We start from the raw sequence: 17319 nt of genomic DNA on the forward strand, positions 1-17319 counted from the left end.
GCCGCCCCCACACCCGAGATAGGTGTGAGGGCGGCTAGATATGCAAGGGTTGCACTACGTAAACATGCTTAAACGAAGAACAATGCTAACCCTAACACATCTATGATAACTACGTTGCTCGCCATCAAAAGCGCTTCGATACGAGCAACGCATGAACAACGTAGAGCTAGGCTGCCTAGATCGCAAGATGCGATCTAGGCAAAGCATGTCGCTTACTCGATAGAAACCCTCGAGACGAGGGAGTTGGCGATGCGCCGAGATTGGTTTGTTTGGGGTTGAACGTGAGTTGTTGTTTATTCCATAAACCCTAGATACATATTTATAGTCCAAACGGACTTTCTAATGTGGGCGTGCACTAAACCGTGCGCGAGATAAACCCTAACTTTTAATCTAGATACAATCGCTATAATTAAAGATACACGGGCAAACTAGCCCAACTTCTCCGTGCAAGGCCGCTTCATAGATCTTCAATGTGTAATCTTCCAAGCCCATCTTGATCGCGGCCTACCTCCCGATTTAGCCAAAATCTGGTGATAACACATGCTCCCCCGGTTTTGGAAATGACAGTTCCAAAATCATTAAGCTCCTTTCACCGGGTCATGTCGTGGCAGAACCGTTGTAGTACCCTTTACCATGACGTCTTGCTCCTTGCTTTTGCAAAACTTGATACTCTAGCACCATTTCCTTGGATACCGCAATGGTCTTAAATCCCCCATTAGGCTTCTCCTTATTAAGCTGCGCCGAATGACTCCTCCTCCACTGGATACCCGCCGGCGAAGCGCCTCCGTGTCAACGACGAGGGCAGCGAGGATTAGTGACATAGCGTCAGTAGTTACGTGAGCAATCGGCTCTTTTTGAGCAATCGGCTCTTCATAAAAAACCCTTCTTTGTGAATGAAGAAGCGTTCCCAGTCAATGGTTCTGCCGATAGTCAAAGTCACACAAACTTCAAAAAAATAACCGATGGCCTCGCATCGGTCTCTATCATAAAAAACGCTGACAACATCGACCTAGTCACCCTTCCAAACGGTAACCCGCGACCTCCATCTGAAAAGGCAAAGTCAGATCCCCAAATCGCCGCCTGAGCAGTTCCAATCCACAAACACCTACACAGATCTTGACCGCGCCGCCCCCAACTCCTTCAACGCCATGGCGGAGTCATCCAATACCGATACCACGGCTTCCGGACTGAAGGTAATCCTCAACCTCCTCTCGTCGCTTGGCTTGACATGGGATTAATGGCAAACACCTGAATTAATGCCTCGCTCGCTACTAATTTAGGTTTCGTACATCCTTCGCCACATCCTTCTCTCGCAAATTCGATGTGCCTCGGTCCTCGTTCTTCCGAGAGCCCCGCCTCGTTAATTTCGTGCGAAGCTACCGTAATCCCCTTTGTGAGCCGTAACCTAGATCTCGACTTCCCGGGCCGACCGCTCGCGAGCTCCGGCCTAATCCTCCCGAAGGTTGGGTGGCATGGTACAATAGGGTATCAAAATCCCACTATGCCACTTGGGAAACCATAGGGATAGCCGATGCCCGTCATTATCGCTATCTCCTCTTGAGAAGAATGAGAACATCCCGAAAACCATCGGCTACTTCCGGGTCCGATGCATCGAACCGCTTCATGTTTGGTCATGGCCCTATGACCCCGACCCTCGCCGGATGTGGCCATGATCACCGGGCTAGACATTGCATCCCCAGACCCTTCCGCCTTCAAGCCGCCAAAAGTCCCTTTCACCCTTTCCTCTAAAAAGAGTGTACCAGCTCGGGGCGCCTATCTCAATCGCTATATGAAAACCAAAGGCCCCGTGACGGAGAGGGAGCACACAGCCTTTCCGAATTTCTCGGCTGGAGCACTTCATATTCTGCGGTCCATCACTTGCTCCCACCAAGAATTACCTCTCCCGGCCTATGAGCTTGCTAAAGGCACAAAACTCGGCCTAGGCAAACTATTTCTTGGAGAAATTTATCGATCCCTTCAACCGATGTCTCGTCAAACTGTTTCTCCCGCAAGACAGCTTAAAACCGGCGGCCCCCGGTGGTTCATTCGGTTGTGGGCCCAACTATATTTCCAAAGCCAAATCCCGCATTTCCCATCGCCGACCACCGCACCTTTCCGGATGAAACCGGAAAGGAAATTCGATGCACCAGCCTACGGCCAAGCTCCGTATGGTCTCCCGGCAGCAGGCTGATCCCCAGAAGCAAGCAGGGTGGTTTAAGATTTTCTTCCAAGGTTTGGACAACCCCCTGTTCCACCCTTACACTGAATCGGCAAATTTTGAAAACCCCGTCTCTTTCCGATTGGATGACTTTGCCGATGACGCCAGCACACAACACTTGTACTCTCTCATGATCCGTCCTTGCTTCCTCCCCGTTGGCATGAGTACCTCGAACCGGATCATCAAACCTGGTTATGAGTGTTATCAACCGAAGAGTAGCGGCTCGACGCCTGGTCTCGGACAGTGCCTCCACACTTCTTCCTACACCACCCGACGGCAAGTAGGGCTGAACCGCCCGACATCCTCACCGCCCGCAGGTGTTATACCTTCTTTGACGCTTTGGCCATACCAATTCCGCATGACCTCCGTTTCTCCTTCACCACCGATGGTTTTGAAACTTGGTGGTCTATGTGGAAGACCCACGTCTTCGGGAGGGCCCTAGGACCGCCGCTCGAAGGAGCTTGACGCCGAGTATGATCCCCCTGCGTACTGTGCATCGTCACTTAAGCGTTTCTTGCAATTACCTTATGGTGATTGTCCGTGACCTAACTCTTTTTCCTAGCAAGCAACTAGATGGCCCGGCTCCCACGCAAACCGACGGTTCCCCTTTCGAATTTCTTCCTCCGGCACCAATGGTTCTCTTCGCCGCAGCTCGCCACCCCCGAAGAAAGTCATAATGCGAGTCAGCCGATTTCACCGAAATCGGCTCCCAAGAGCAGGAGCATCTTCAGGACCCGCTTGCGCCCGAGCCTCAACTCAGGCGAGGACGGCGGTGAGGAAGGTAGCGGCCAGGAAAACCCTGAAGCGTAAAGCTCCGGCCCAGGAAAGCTTGCGTGTAAGTTGGTTCAGACCCTGTAGGCACTTGTCCGTTTCTTCACAGAATTTGTTTATGACACGCTTGTATCCTTTCCTACAGGCCTCCACTGAAGGATCCTCCAGCGGGGCCGAAGAAACCAGCCAAGGAGACTCGAGCTTGGGTGATTCCGAGAGGTCCACTACCCGGAGCCAGACGGCTTCGCCAGCGCCGGCTTCCAAGAAAAGGTCGATCACCGAAACCCCTGCTCCTCAGGCCCCGACCAGATCGGGGTTACGCACGAAGCAACGCTGTGTCAAAAGGGCTCGTAAGAACCCACGAGCCTCTTCATCAAGCCAGGAGGTCTCAAATGTAATTATCTTCGTGGTCACGCTTTCATGCTGTCCTGTTATCATTTGGATCGGCTAATCACTTCCTCTTGCAGGCCGCCGAAACTTCTAGCGAAGATGTTGAGGAGGTACCGAGGCCGTCCGCTACTCTGGATCTAGCTACCCCGACGATAGCGGCTGCCCAAGTGGCTGACCCACCCGAGTCCACAGAGAAGCCGATTGTTACGGCGTCGGCTGTTCCTCCTTCCTTGGGAGAGGTATGTCTTCCCTCCTTGGCTTCATCAATTCCCCCATTGCCTCGCTAAACTCACTTTGTTTACCCTATCGTGGTTGTGATCTCTCGAGCTTGCTTGCGTTCGACCCGAATCCATCGAACCAGCCTTCTTCCAAAGCAAGTGGAGAGCCGAACCCTAGTACGGTTCGTGGTCCACCTCCGGCCGTCTCGCAGACTTGCTTTCTCGCCTGACCGAGACTCGATTGAAAATTCCGAGGAAGCCAAAGGCATCTTCGAGGATATCCGGTCTCATCTCCCGATGACCCCGCAAGTGAAGCTCGGCCCGCTGTTACCTTGTCGGCCTTCAAGTCAAGGGTACAAACGGCTCGCCAAAGGATTACTCTTCGCCACTCCCAACTTCCGCTGAGAGCTGATATTGCCGAGAAGTGTCGACGGCTCAATGAGAAGAAGGCTGCTCTGGACACCAAGACGGATACTTCTGCCACTCGCGCCGAACTCGAGACCCTGCACAAGGAGCTGGAGGACCTTGAAGAGAGGGTAAGGGTGACCAAACGGCTCATCCAAGACAAGGAGGCCCTTGTTGCCCGCTCTGAAGATGAAGCAAAGGCCTCACAGCCCGATCCGAAGACCGATCCGGCTGAAATCCGTTCCCCGAGCAATCAGCCGGTGACGGGCAAAGACGCAGATGACGAGGCTGAGATCGCCGAGGCGGAACGCATCCGTGTCGACGCCATTATCGCCCTTGGTGTGTTTCTCCGTAGGGCCTTCACGCATGCAGATGATGTTTCGCTGGACTGGGTCTTTCTGTAATCGCTACGTTTGCAACGTTCTGACTCTTTTTTTTTTACTGGCCGATTTTCCACCGGCTAACATTTACCATCTGTCTGGTGTGGTGACCATATGCCTCCCCCGAGCCGAATCTGTCTGGTAACTACAGATATCGGCTTTGCATTACGCCAAGGCACTGTACTCGTACGTCGGCTTCGTTGGGATTCGTGTAGCCGATGTGGTCGCCGTTCGTTAGATCGCCGTTGGACCCGAGCAGACCGTGTGGTGAACATAATCTTAGCCGACTCGCTGGGTCAAAGCCCTCTCATGAAGGTATCGTAATACCCCTCGTGTAAACCGGAGCACTAGGCTTCGTCGGGAGGACGAGCAACGCGTTCGCATCGGCCCGATGTCTCGCCATCGGCTTTCCTCGCTTGGTGGACGGGACTCGGAATGGCAACTCTCCTTGATGCGTCCCGAGAGCTGGTCCCGACGGCGAGTACTGGTGGCTCATGATCTCCTGGATTACGCGCAGAGCGACACGCTCCAACACGTTGACCAAGTTTTCAGAGTGGCGATGTAGCGAGTGAGCCACCAAGTAGTTGATCTCCTGCCGCAGGCCCCTGGTGCGTTCCTCCGACGGGGCAGAGAGATCTATCCCATCGAGTGCACCTTGAGGTGAGAATCCCTTCCATCTCGATGCCATGGGAACGGGTTCTGCCGAAAGGAGCCGATGAGGTCGGCTTCGAGGGTGGCCTTGATCTCGTTGTATTGCTTCTTGAGCTCGTCGAGCAGCTCCTCGTAGGTGACCGGCGTGCCGGTCCGCCATCTCGGATGTAGATGGCGATGTGGTTGATGTAGACGATTGTCCCACCGGGCGTGCCGGAATGTGTTGACCGCCAAAACCCACCGGCGGGCAGCGGCCTTGTCAACACCGTAGAGCCGGAAGAGCCTAGAGCTGCGGCTGGCTGAGACCCCTCCGAGCGACGGCCCGCAATGCTCTTCTCGGTCACACGCGGCGATGCGAAGTGCAAGGCGTGCCACCTGACCTATACCTGGTCGTGAAGGTGATGGGGATGCCTCGCTTAGTTTCCTGCAGGGGCATACATGTAAACATTAAATACGAGCCTCGATCGGCTCTCGAGTTATCTCGTGAATCGGCTCAAAGAGCCGATCCACCCATGATTCGTACGGGGTGCACGAATACTTGGTGGTCCTGCTTGATCAAGATAAAGCTAATGAGATCTACGACGATTTAGGGTTTTCACCGCATAATCGGATCATCCTACTCCAGGTTGGGCCTCGCGGCCACGCACGGTGCTCGTAAGCCGATCCTAAACAAGGTCTAAAAACCAACATGAAGTTGATCCTCGGAACATCCTGTTTAGGACTTGCGAACGCCACCCTACGTGCCACCGGATCCTCCCCCTTTGTAAGGCCTAACTATTGCGAGATATTAAACTAATCCTTGTAGAACAAGGAGCAATCGTAACGGATCAGATCTACTAAATAATGATCAAGCGGTGCCGCCCCCACACCTGAGATAGGTGTGAGGGCGGCTAGATATGCAAGGGTTGCACTACGTAAACATGCTTAAACGAAGAACAATGCTAACCCTAACACATCTATGATAACTACGTTGCTCGCCATCAAAAGCGCTTCGAGTACGAGCAACGCATGAACAACGTGGGGCTTGTGCCGCCTAGATCGCAAGATGCGATCTAGGCGCATGTCGCTTACTCGATAGAAACCCTCGAGACGAGGGAGTTGGCGATGCGCCGAGATTGGTTTGTTTGGGGTTGAACGTGAGTTGTTGTTTATTCCATAAACCCTAGATACATATTTATAGTCCAGCGGACTTTCTAATGTGGGCGTGCACTAAACCGTGCGCGAGATAAACCCTAACTTTTAATCTAGATACAATCTGCTATAATTAAAGATACACGGGCAAACTAGCCCAACTTCTCCGTGCAAGGCCGCTTCATAGATCTTCAATGTGTAATCTTCCAAGCCCATCTTGATCGCGGCCTACCTCCTGATTTAGCCAAAATCTGTTGATAACAGTAGCAATGGCACCAGAAAAGTGCTTTGCCCAGGACAGTAAACAAGCAATAGTAACGCAGCAGTAGTAACGCAGTAAAACAGTAAACAAGCAGCGATAGCAGTATTTAGGAACAAGGCCTAGGGATTAGACTTTCACTAGTGGACACTCTCAACATTGATCACATAACGGAATAGATAAATGCATACTCTACACTCTTGTTGGATGATGAACACATTGCGTAGGATTACACGAACCCTCAATGCCGGAGTTAACAAGCTCCACAATAATGCTCATATTTTAGTAACCTTTAGTGTAAGATAGATCAAAAGACTAAACCAAGTACTAGCATAGCATGCACACTTGTCACCTTCATGCATATGTAGGAGGAATAGATCACATCAATATTATCATAGCAATAGTTAACTTCGCAATCTACAAGAGATCATGATCATAGCATAAACCAAGTACTAACACGGTGCACACACTCGTCACCTTTGCACACGTGCAGGAGGAATAAAACTACTTTAATAACATTGCTAGAGTAGCACATAGATAAATTGTGATACAAACACATTGCAATCATAAAGAGATATAAATAAGCACCTCACTATGCCATTCAACAGTGAATAAGTATTCTGTGAAATATAGCCTAAGAGACCCACACGGTGCACACACTGTCACCTTTACACACGTGGGACAAGGAGTCTCCGGAGATCACATAAGTAAAACTCACTTGACTAGCATAGTGACATCTAGATTACAAGCATCATCATATGAATCTCAATCATGTAAGGCATCTCATGAGATTATTGTATTGAAGTACATAGGAGAGAGATGAACCACATAGCTACCGGTACAGCCCCGAGCCTCGATGGAGAACTACTCCCTCCTCATGGGAGCAGCAGCGGTGATGAAGATGGCGGTGGAGATGGCAACGGTGTCGATGGAGAAGCCTTCAGGGGCACTTCCCCGCTCCGGCAGCGTGCCGAACGGAGACTCCTGTCCCCCGGATCTTGGCTTCGCGATGGCGGCGGCTCCGGAAGGTTTTCCGTATCGTGGTTTTTCGTATCGGGTTTTCGCGATCAGAGGCTTTATATAGGCGAAGAGGCGGCGCAGAGGGTCGAAGGGGTGGCCACACCATATGGCGGCGCGGCCAGGGCCCGGGCCGCGCCGGCCTATGGTTTGGGGGCCCGGTGCCCCCCTCCGGTCCTTCCGGGTGTTACGGATGCTTCCGGTGAAAATAGGAACCTGGGTCTTGATTTCGTCCGATTCCGAGAATATTTCGTTACTAGGATTTCTGAAACCAAAAACAGTAGAAAACAGCAACTGGCACTTCGGCATCTTGTTAATAGTTTAGTTCCGGAAAATGCACGAATATGACATAAAGTGTGCATAAAACATGTAGGTATCATCAATAATATGGCATGGAACATAAGAAATTATCGATACGTCGGAGACGTATCAGTAGCCTCAGTTACATTGGACACACTTATATCCAGGATTTGAGTCAGTAAACCAAAGATCATGCACAACAAATTTGTACACACCAATTGTTTACTGACCAAACCCTGAATCAATTTGTGCTGAAATATTCATCATCATCGGCACAAATCTTAAACAAAAGCAAATCACAAATGGATTGAACTAGGGAACAGACGCACCCTAATAACGCTAGATCTAACACAAATGGATTGAACTAGGAACAGACGAACCCTAATAACGCTAGATCTAACACAAAAGGATTGAAATGGGATAAGAACAAGGGAGCAAAGGGTTACCTCCGGCTCGTCGTCGACGATGTCTGGTGTCGTAGGGGTTCTCCGGCAGCGACGTACGGCGCTGGTTCGTACGGGTCCCAAGCGACGGGGGCCTGGACGGTGGCGGCGGCCGATGCGCCGGCGGCTGATGCGGCGGGCTGCTACGTTGAAAGCGGCGACGGGGGCACGGACGGGGGCAGCGGCCGATGCGCCGGCGGCTGATGCGCCGACAATAGGCATCTCATTCTTCTCCATCGCCGGCGGTTTTCTTCGGGGTTTTTTCTTCGGTTGTGGAGAAGATGATGGGACAGGAAAGGCGGTTGCAGTGAGAAAGTGCGTCGAGGGAGAGAAAAAGAGCTCTATAAAGACGAAGGTGGCGTGTACCGCAACAAGCATCCGCTATGCACGGCTGCAGCGTGCACCGCGACACGAGTCTAACCCTGGGACGTTTGGTGTACTCAGTTATAACCTCGGGCCTTATACAGAAATTTTATCTGTACTCAGTTTTCCCCTCGAGTCCTTAGGCCGGCAAGTGCAATATACTCAGTTTTACCCTCAAGTAGCTAGTCGGCAGAGAGTCAACAAATGAGATTAACATATCTAATTGAGTCATTTCATGCGCAAAAAAATTCAAAAAAATAAAAACATAGTGGCACCTACTCATGGAGTCTTCCTACGCAACTCTGCCACCAAGAAAACCTTAACAAACATATATAAATAAAGTTTTACCACAAATTGCCACTTCTCAGAATCACTAGTGTAGCTATGAAGATGCATGGTTTTCCACTCAAACCCCTTTGCAAAACATCTTCCCCAAAAACATAGTTTGTCTAAATGATACCATAATTGTCACACTCATGTATATTTGAATTGCAAATAATTTGATGTAGCCCAATATGAATTATATTGTACAAAACACGCATTTTTCATTTTGTAATTCTTTTTGTTTGAATCCCTTAGTCTATTTACTATTTATGTGCCCTTGGATTGTTAGTACTACTCAGTTTTGCCCTCAAGTTCGTCACAAATGCTCTCGAAGCCCAAACTTATCCTGATTGGTTGAGCCGTTGTCACACGGATCGACTCCACGAACCATTGATCAAGCGATCTAGCAGGCGGTATACCCCTCCCCGTCTCTTCGTGGCCACCCCTCTCTCTCTCTCTTCGTGGCCACCCCCCTCTCTCTCTGTCGGTGGATGCATTATTGTCACCCCTCTAACAATTATCAACTATCTTTCGCTATCCTTTTTCTTTTAGAGGATATAGTTTTGGCATATAGTTTCGGTAATTTGAAACGGCCCAAAAGTGGTATAATTTTGGTATAAACATGAGGCATACATATTTGCGGATTTCGGTGAATGCATTATTGTCACCCCTCTAACAATTATCAACCATCTTTCGCTTTTCTTTTTCTTTTAGGGGATATAGTTTTGGCATATAGTTTCGGTAATTTGAAACGGCCCAAAAGTGGTATAATTTTGGTATAAACATGATGCATACATATTTGCGGATTTCGGTGAATGCATTATTGTCACCCCTCTAACAATTATCAACTATCTTTCGCTTTCCTTTTTCTTTTAGGGGATATAGTTTTGGCATATAGTTTCGCTAATTTGAAACGGCCCAAAAGTTGTATAATTTCGGTATAAACATGAGGCATACATATTTGCGGATTTCGGTGAATGCATTATTGTCACCCCTCTAACAATTATCAACTATCTTTCGCTTTCCTTTTTCTTTTAGGGGATATAGTTTTGGCATATAGTTTTAGTAATTTGAAACAGCCCAAAAGTGGTATAATTTTTGTATAAACATTAGGCATACATATTTGCGGATTTCGGTGAATAGATTATTGGGAGCCCTAATTTTAGTAATTTCGGTGAATGCACACACTAACTATGAAAACAACTACAAGTACATGTAACTGAATAATGAATTTGTAACAAGGTATCCCTTGTAAGAACTTCTAGCGCCTGGTGAGCAATGATAAGAATCCGATCGCAATTATACAACAGAAAAAACAACCAGCCATCAGATTAGCTTGCTTCTTCAATTCGATCAGCTGCCTTAACTGCTTGTTCATTTTCTTCAGTTCTCCCTTCACTTCCTCCGAGTCCTACATTGGGAGCATTAGGCATAATCGGAACGGCTCCTCTCTCCGCCGCATTCTCTACGACAAGTCCCCCCTCCCAAATTGCGCTCCCCAATAGCGCCAATTGATTCCTGCAATTGAAGCCTCCGAACGTACACATCGATCCACTCGAAATGCCTGCATTTCTTCAGGATACTGAAAACAACAACGGGAACCCTAAATCCCAAATTCGAGGGAATAGCAAGAAAATCGAGAGAAAACAGAGAAATTGGAGCGAGATCTAACCTTATCCCCCTCTCTATATGGCAAGCTCTCGCATGCAAGGAACTCACGTCCACGGTTGCCGTTCTCGTCCGTCTTACAGATCGACCGCTTCAGAGGCTCTTGGCGTGGGCGGTCAGGGCATCTTGTCAAAGGCACGGGTCCATACTGCGGCCATGAAGAACGGGAGGTCGAAGAGAAACTAGACATCACCCGCCTACCGGAGAAGGGCTGCCGCTGGCGGAGAAGAAGAACAATGGGGCGCGGGGAAAGAAAGGGAAGCAATGGCACGGGCACGGACGCGGGGCTGGCTCGGGCTCCCATTTTGCAACGATCACCTGGGTAAGCTGTGGGTCCGGCGCACTTACATGGACAAGTTGTGGGTCCCACGATGATGCGGATAAGTGAAGACGTGTCCATCGCGGGGCACCAACAGCGGCCCCACTTGCCGGCACCAACCAACGTCAACTAAACGGGATTCCTTCCGTCCGAGCTCCTTCTGCGGGTTTCAGACAAGGTCTTGGGGAAAACTGAGGAAAAACTAAGGGGCCGGGGAAAACTGAGCACAACTAAGGAGCCAGGGGCACGAAAATAGAAATCCCTTTTATCTTTACCACTCTCTCCACCTACAAATAAGTGACTTAACTATATCTAGATCCGGATGTTATAGATGTATTTTAACTATAGATATTTATGTCTAGAAAAGATAAGCGATTAATTTAAGTACGGTGGGAATATTATTAAATTTGCAGTGTGCTCATGGTTTATATGTTGTGACTACCAGCTCTGTTTTTACACTCCCTCTCTCACAATTTATTAGACGTGCGCGTACCCATAGGTCGCAAATTTGATTAAGTTAATATTAGTTATATGTTATAAAAATTATATCATTAGAAAGTTTAGATGTTCTATTTTTTAATGATATAATTTTTGTATTATATAATTTAAATTATATAGGTCAAATTGACGACCTAGGAATACGGAGACTAGTAAACTGAGATGGAGGGAGTAGTTCAAAAAATGCCACTCTTTTAAAGGTGAAAAGGTTGGCAGAATAGTTGCATTTTTACTAGTTCAAAAAATGTCACTCCTTTAGAGGTGAAAAGGTTGGCAGCATCATAATTGATTGTTTGAGTGAATGTAGAGCATCAATCGTGGCTCACCAACTCTTTTGCTAATTTATCTAAAAAAACGCTCATATACTAATGTTCAGTTTGACATGTGCAGCAACCATCTTACCATATATGTTGTACTGCATTAAGTGCTGCAGTGAGCAGTTGGCTATATATACCATGCTTGGCTAGGGACTGATCCATAGTCCAAAGAGAAGATCAAGGCAGCAAGATGAGCAGCGCCGAGCTGAGATGAATGCCGAGCTGAGATGAATTGGGTTAACGAGGGTAAGAGCAGTGCAAAATATAGGCATAGGCGTGGGAGGTACCGGCAAAGTGTTGGCCACGTATGCAAACCGTTGCATCAGACATTCCCTTGACCATAGACTGAACCGGAGGAAACGGGTCTCCAACATGCAAACCGACGACGTGTTTGGAAGCTTTCGGAAATGGGAGTGAGAATTTAGAGAGGGGAGTTAGTTGGGGGATTTGGCTTAGGAAGTCGATGATTAGTGCCATTCCCATGTTTGGTACCGGATGGGAATTACTATGGGGAATTGAAATTATGTAGAGCTCGCATACCTGCTCTGCTATGTGCTGGTCTCCGTCGGCAAACGTCGACCAGCAGCAAGAGCACGTCGACACGGCTCTTGTAGCCCTGACGTCCAACCCTAGCCGCCTCTGCTCTTCCCACCCCCGCGCGATCTGGTTCCTCATCCACCTGCGCGACCCCCATCGCTTGCGATGGCGCTTCTGGGCAACCCGGTGGCGGTTCTGACGGAGAGATCGGCGCCACGGCTCACGAGGCTGCTAGAGAACGTGATGGTGGAGCGGAGCCTGTGCGCGGTGCACGTCGTGCTGGGCGCCGATCCCGCCGTGGCGGACCGCGCGCTCGTCGCCTTAGCCACCTACATCGCCGAGGGACGCAGGCCGCCGCTCACCGCCGACGCCAACGACATCGACGCCGCCGCATGGTTCGAGTTGCTTCTCTCCAAGTATTCCCTCTAAGAAAACCTCGTTTGATTTCTGAAGCTGTTCACTGTTGCTCATCGCTGATGATAGATTCTTCGTTTCTTGTGCAGCGCTGAACCCTGACGAGAAGGTGTTGGATCTGGGGTCTCACAACTTCTTCATATGCGCCAGAAGATTCTGAATTCATTATATGTATCTCGCACAGCCGCCTCCACGGTGCTCCCTCTCGCTGAACCTCAGGAGTTAAGAGTGTTAATACATGCTTAGCACTTCAGTTTCAGATACAGATATGGTCCAGTTTAACTGAAGGTACTGGAAGCGGCGACGAACTGGACCAGCGACGGCGCGTTGAGTAACTCATACGAAAGATAGGCAGAGACCGGTAAGACATTGCGGAGGAGGCAGGAGAGCTAGGTTCACTCGATGAGCCTCCACTGAGAATAGATTAGCGGTAATAGACCTCTTTAATTTCATATCATCTTTCCGCCTCAACTCACGTACCAAATCGAAAGATTTTTACTCTCACACAACTCAAACTCCCATTCCATAACTCTAACTCCCCCGAACCGAACACACTAAGGCCAGCAGGTCAGGACTCAGGCATGTCGTGCCTTTCACTCCCCTCCCATGAGTTGAGCACTTGAGCAGAAAGTACGTCGAGGCGAGATCATCCTGATGACTAGCGTATATGTCGACCGAGGAACAAAGCTGGATGACTGGCGTAGACCTCCGCCGAGTGCACGCAGCTGGCTGAAGCGACTGAGGGGCGAACATATCTTTCCACAAGCTCTACGTCGGTGGGTTGCGGATCAAACTCCCTTCGGCCGGTCTTGTTTTAACTGAGTTGTGTAGTCGTACTGCACAGTCTCTTAACCATTTCTTGTATATTTTAGTTTAGCAACTCGCAATCATCGTTCGCTCTGTTTAATTTGTTCATTGTTCCATCTGTCGTGCTGCTACAACTAGCTATTAAAACTAAGTTATAAATGCACCTGGTACAAAAAATTAACTCTCTTAGTTGACAAAAAAATGTAGAAACTAAGGGCGCGATTGGTTCCTCGCAAATCCGTTGAACAAAAATTTGTGTATTTGGTTGCCTTGTTCTTCAAATTAATCCACTAATGCGGACAAATAAATGATGAGCCGAGACTTTTTTTTTTAGCAAAACACCAGCTTGTTTGCTAATGTTCAGTTTGACAAGTGCAACAACCACCTTATCACATTATGTTATATCACAGTAACTGATGCAATATGCAAATGGCTATATATAGCACTGATGTCTAGTGACCAATCGATAGTCCAAAAGAAGCTCAACCCAGTAAGATGAGTGTTGTCAACCTGAACCAAGCTGACGCAATGAGGGTAATTAAAAAGAACCCGAAGTGTCGATATGGGTGTGGGAGGTTTCGGTAAAATGCTGGCCACATAGGCTAACAGTTGCATTAGATCTTCACCTGAAAACAGGCTGAACCGGACGAAAGTGGTCCCCAGGTCAGGCATTAGAGCTCCAATAGGTCAGAACACAGCCATGTTGTGTCATTCAGCTAACCGCAAGGTGGCGCAGAGTATATTGAGGTGAGATCATCTGGATGGCTTCGTGAAAAGAACGGACGTGCGAACCTCCAACCGTTTCACTAGGCACCGCTCAACGGAATACCCCAAAGGTACCGTGCGTCAAGATCACTCATTGGACGGAGCTTCGTGAAAAGGAACCATTGTGAGATCCTGTCCCTAATGTGAGCGGGGAGTATGTACAAGTGAGATCCTCGGGATGGCTCGCGTATACTTCGGTCGAGTGCATGAAATTGGTGGTGTGATCAGCGGAAGCGAAGAAGGGTTGATGGTATTGTTCCAGAAGCTCTAGATCTGAGGGCTGCAAATCGAATTCTAGATCGACTTGGATTAAGAAGAACTCTAGGATTTTTAAGAACAAATCAAGAACGAAAGCTCCTCTCCTTGACGCGATTGTTGAGGAAACGGATAGGTGAAAACTAGTGGGATTTTGTGAGGAGTTCCTTTCTTTCTTTTGACTTTGGCCTCGTGATTTGTAAGTGTCTCTATCTATTAAAAGAAGACGTGCTTTCTCTTGTATTCCTGGAAAAAAACTCCCTTCACGGCATGGGAGAGGTGGGGGCTGCGGCGAGGGGAGAGGGGAAGATAACATGCAAGATTTAGGATCGCCCGACCGATTCCTGCATGTGTGTGCACTCACGGATGTAATGGAATCTGGTGTTAATGTGCTTACTACGGTCATGATGGACCGGGTTCTTGCGTAGAGCTATGGCTGATTGATTGTCCACCAACAGCTTGAATCTTGCCGGTGGTCTTCCAGTCAGATTACCAATCAAGCGACTCAGCCATACTCCTTGACATGCTCCAGCTGATGCAGTGATGTATTCAGATTCACACGAAGAGAGGGCCACTACCTTCTGCTTCTGCGAGGTCCAGGTGATCATGTTGTTGCCGAGGAAGAATATATGCCACCCCTGAGGTGCTCCTGCGATCGTCCACATCCCCGGCATGATCGCTGTCAGTCAGTGTTAGCTCGCCAATGCTTCTCTTGTAACAGCAACCATGACCAAGTGTGCCACTGATGTAGTGAAGGATTTGCTTCATTTCTGCCCAGTGTTGAGCACTTGGTGATTCCATGAATCTCACCATACCAACAGAGTGAACAAGACCAGGTTGAGTATTGACCAGGTAGCGTAGGCACCCAATGATCCCTCTGAACCTCTGTTTTAAATAGCCGGCTATAGCCAGGCTATAGCCCGGCTATAGCCTTTCCCGCATGATGCGGCTAACTGCTATAGCCCGGCTAAAGGTGCTAAAGTCCTTAAATAGCCGGCTATAGCCAGGCTATAGCCCGGCTATAGCTGTTTTGGGAGGCCGCGGCTATAGCCTGTAGCCCGCTATTTAAAACCATGCTCTGAACTCAGTTGCATCCACCGGATTGCTTCCATCCTATTTGTAGAGCTTGAGCCGATTTTCCATTGGTGTGTGGTAGCTGTTGCAGCCTGCCATCTCTGCACGCTCCAGGATCTTGACAGCATAGCTTCTTAGAGTGATCTCATCGTTCTTATGAGCTACCTCTATGCCAAGATAGTATGACAGTAAGCCGAGGTCGCTCATTTTGAACAGCCGATGCATCTCCTGCTTGAACTCTTGGATCTCGGCCACGCTAGCACCGGTGATGAGCAAGTCATCAACGTACACGCCCACCAGCAGGAAACTCGAGCTGTCGCCTCGACGGTACACTGCATGTTTTACTGGACTACGCACAAATCCTACTACTAGACTACGCACAAATCCTAGTTCAAACAGTGACATATCGAGTTTGGCATACCATGCTCTCGGCGCCTGATGAAGCCCATATAGTGCCTTGCTTAGCTTCAAGACGTGGCGAGGATGCTGATCGTCGACGAAGCCCGGAGGTTGATGGACGTATACCTCCTCCGTGATGTTTCCGTTCAGAAACGTAGATTTCACGTCCATATGATGGACATGCCAGCCTTCGTGAGCTGCGAGTGCGAGCAAGGTGCGCACTGTATCCATCCTTGCGACTGGAGCGAAGACTTCGTCGAAATCCACCCCCTGGCGTTGCACATATCCTTTTTCCACCAGCATGGCCTTGTGCTTGATCACATTTCCGTTTGGATCTCTTTTCACCTTGAACACCCACTTTAGTCCAATGGCACGGTGACCACCGGGCAATGCAGTGAGCTGCCAGGTTTGATTCTCGACAATTGACTGCAACTCCTCCTTCATCGCTTCACGCCACGCGGTTTCAGTGAGAGCGGCATCGACACTTGCTGGTTCCTCAGCGGTGAGGAGACACATAGTGTCCTCGCCCTCTTCTTGATATGCAACGACTTGGTTTGGCTCGGTGGCATCGTAGAGGTCGCTGACGCGGCGGTAGCGATGCTGGCCTGCCCCGTCGTCAGTAGCGTCGAGGTTGTCGTCCCGCGATGGAGGTGTGCACCACTCCACCGGTGCTGCCGCAGTGCTTCCCTCAGCTGCAGGCTCGGTCGATGTTGCTCCCGGCGTCGCAGGTGATGTCGATGCCGCTGGCGTGCATGGTTCCACCTCCTCATGTGCATCCTCTCCGCCAGTAGACATCGTGGAGGTGCCATCATTAGTTATGGTCTTGCCCGGATCCGTGGCCTAGACCACGATGATCACGCTTGATGCCTGAGGTACGGTACCCGACGCCATCCAGTTTCAGGCTCGCCATTCCTCGAAGACCACATCGCGTGTCACGTGAAGTTTCTTGCTGATGGGGTCGTAGACGCGGTAGGCCTTGCTCCCTTCCTCGTACCCGATGAAGACAACGGGCATGGATCGATCGGAGAGCTTGCTGATGCTAGGGCCAATCCTCTTCATGTGCGCGACGCAGCCAAATGTGCGGAGGTGGCCGACGGCAGGTTTCCTCTGCATCCATGCCTCGTACGGGGTCTTGCCCTTCAAAGATCTCGTCGGTGCGCGGTTGAGTACATATATAGACTGCCGTGCGCACCGCCTCTCCCCAGAAATCAGCTAGCATGGACATGCTCTTAAGCATACAGCGTGCCATCTCCACCACTGTTTGGTTCCGGCGCTCCACCACCCCGTTTTACTGCGGTGAGTACGATGCAGTGGTGAAGTGCCGAATCCTGCCTTCATCGCAGTAGGCCTTGAACTCCAGTGAGTTGAACTCGCCTCCGCGGTCAGATCAGAAAAC

At 49.6% G+C, this 17319-nt stretch overlaps 1 protein-coding gene across 1 annotated transcript; it reads left to right on the forward strand.

Annotated features, from left to right (window-relative positions):
- Positions 1–12374: 12374 nt before the first annotated feature.
- Positions 12375–12783, forward strand: LOC124695524. The gene is made up of 2 exons (XM_047228360.1): positions 12375–12636; positions 12710–12783. The coding sequence occupies exons 1-2, from the start codon at positions 12375–12377 to the stop codon at positions 12781–12783; spliced, it is 336 nt and encodes a 111-aa protein (XP_047084316.1).
- The last annotated feature ends 4536 nt before the right edge of the window (positions 12784–17319 follow it).

This window comes from Lolium rigidum, chromosome 3 (assembly GCF_022539505.1).
Source record: "Lolium rigidum isolate FL_2022 chromosome 3, APGP_CSIRO_Lrig_0.1, whole genome shotgun sequence".
Classification (NCBI taxonomy): Eukaryota; Viridiplantae; Streptophyta; class Magnoliopsida; order Poales; family Poaceae; genus Lolium; species Lolium rigidum.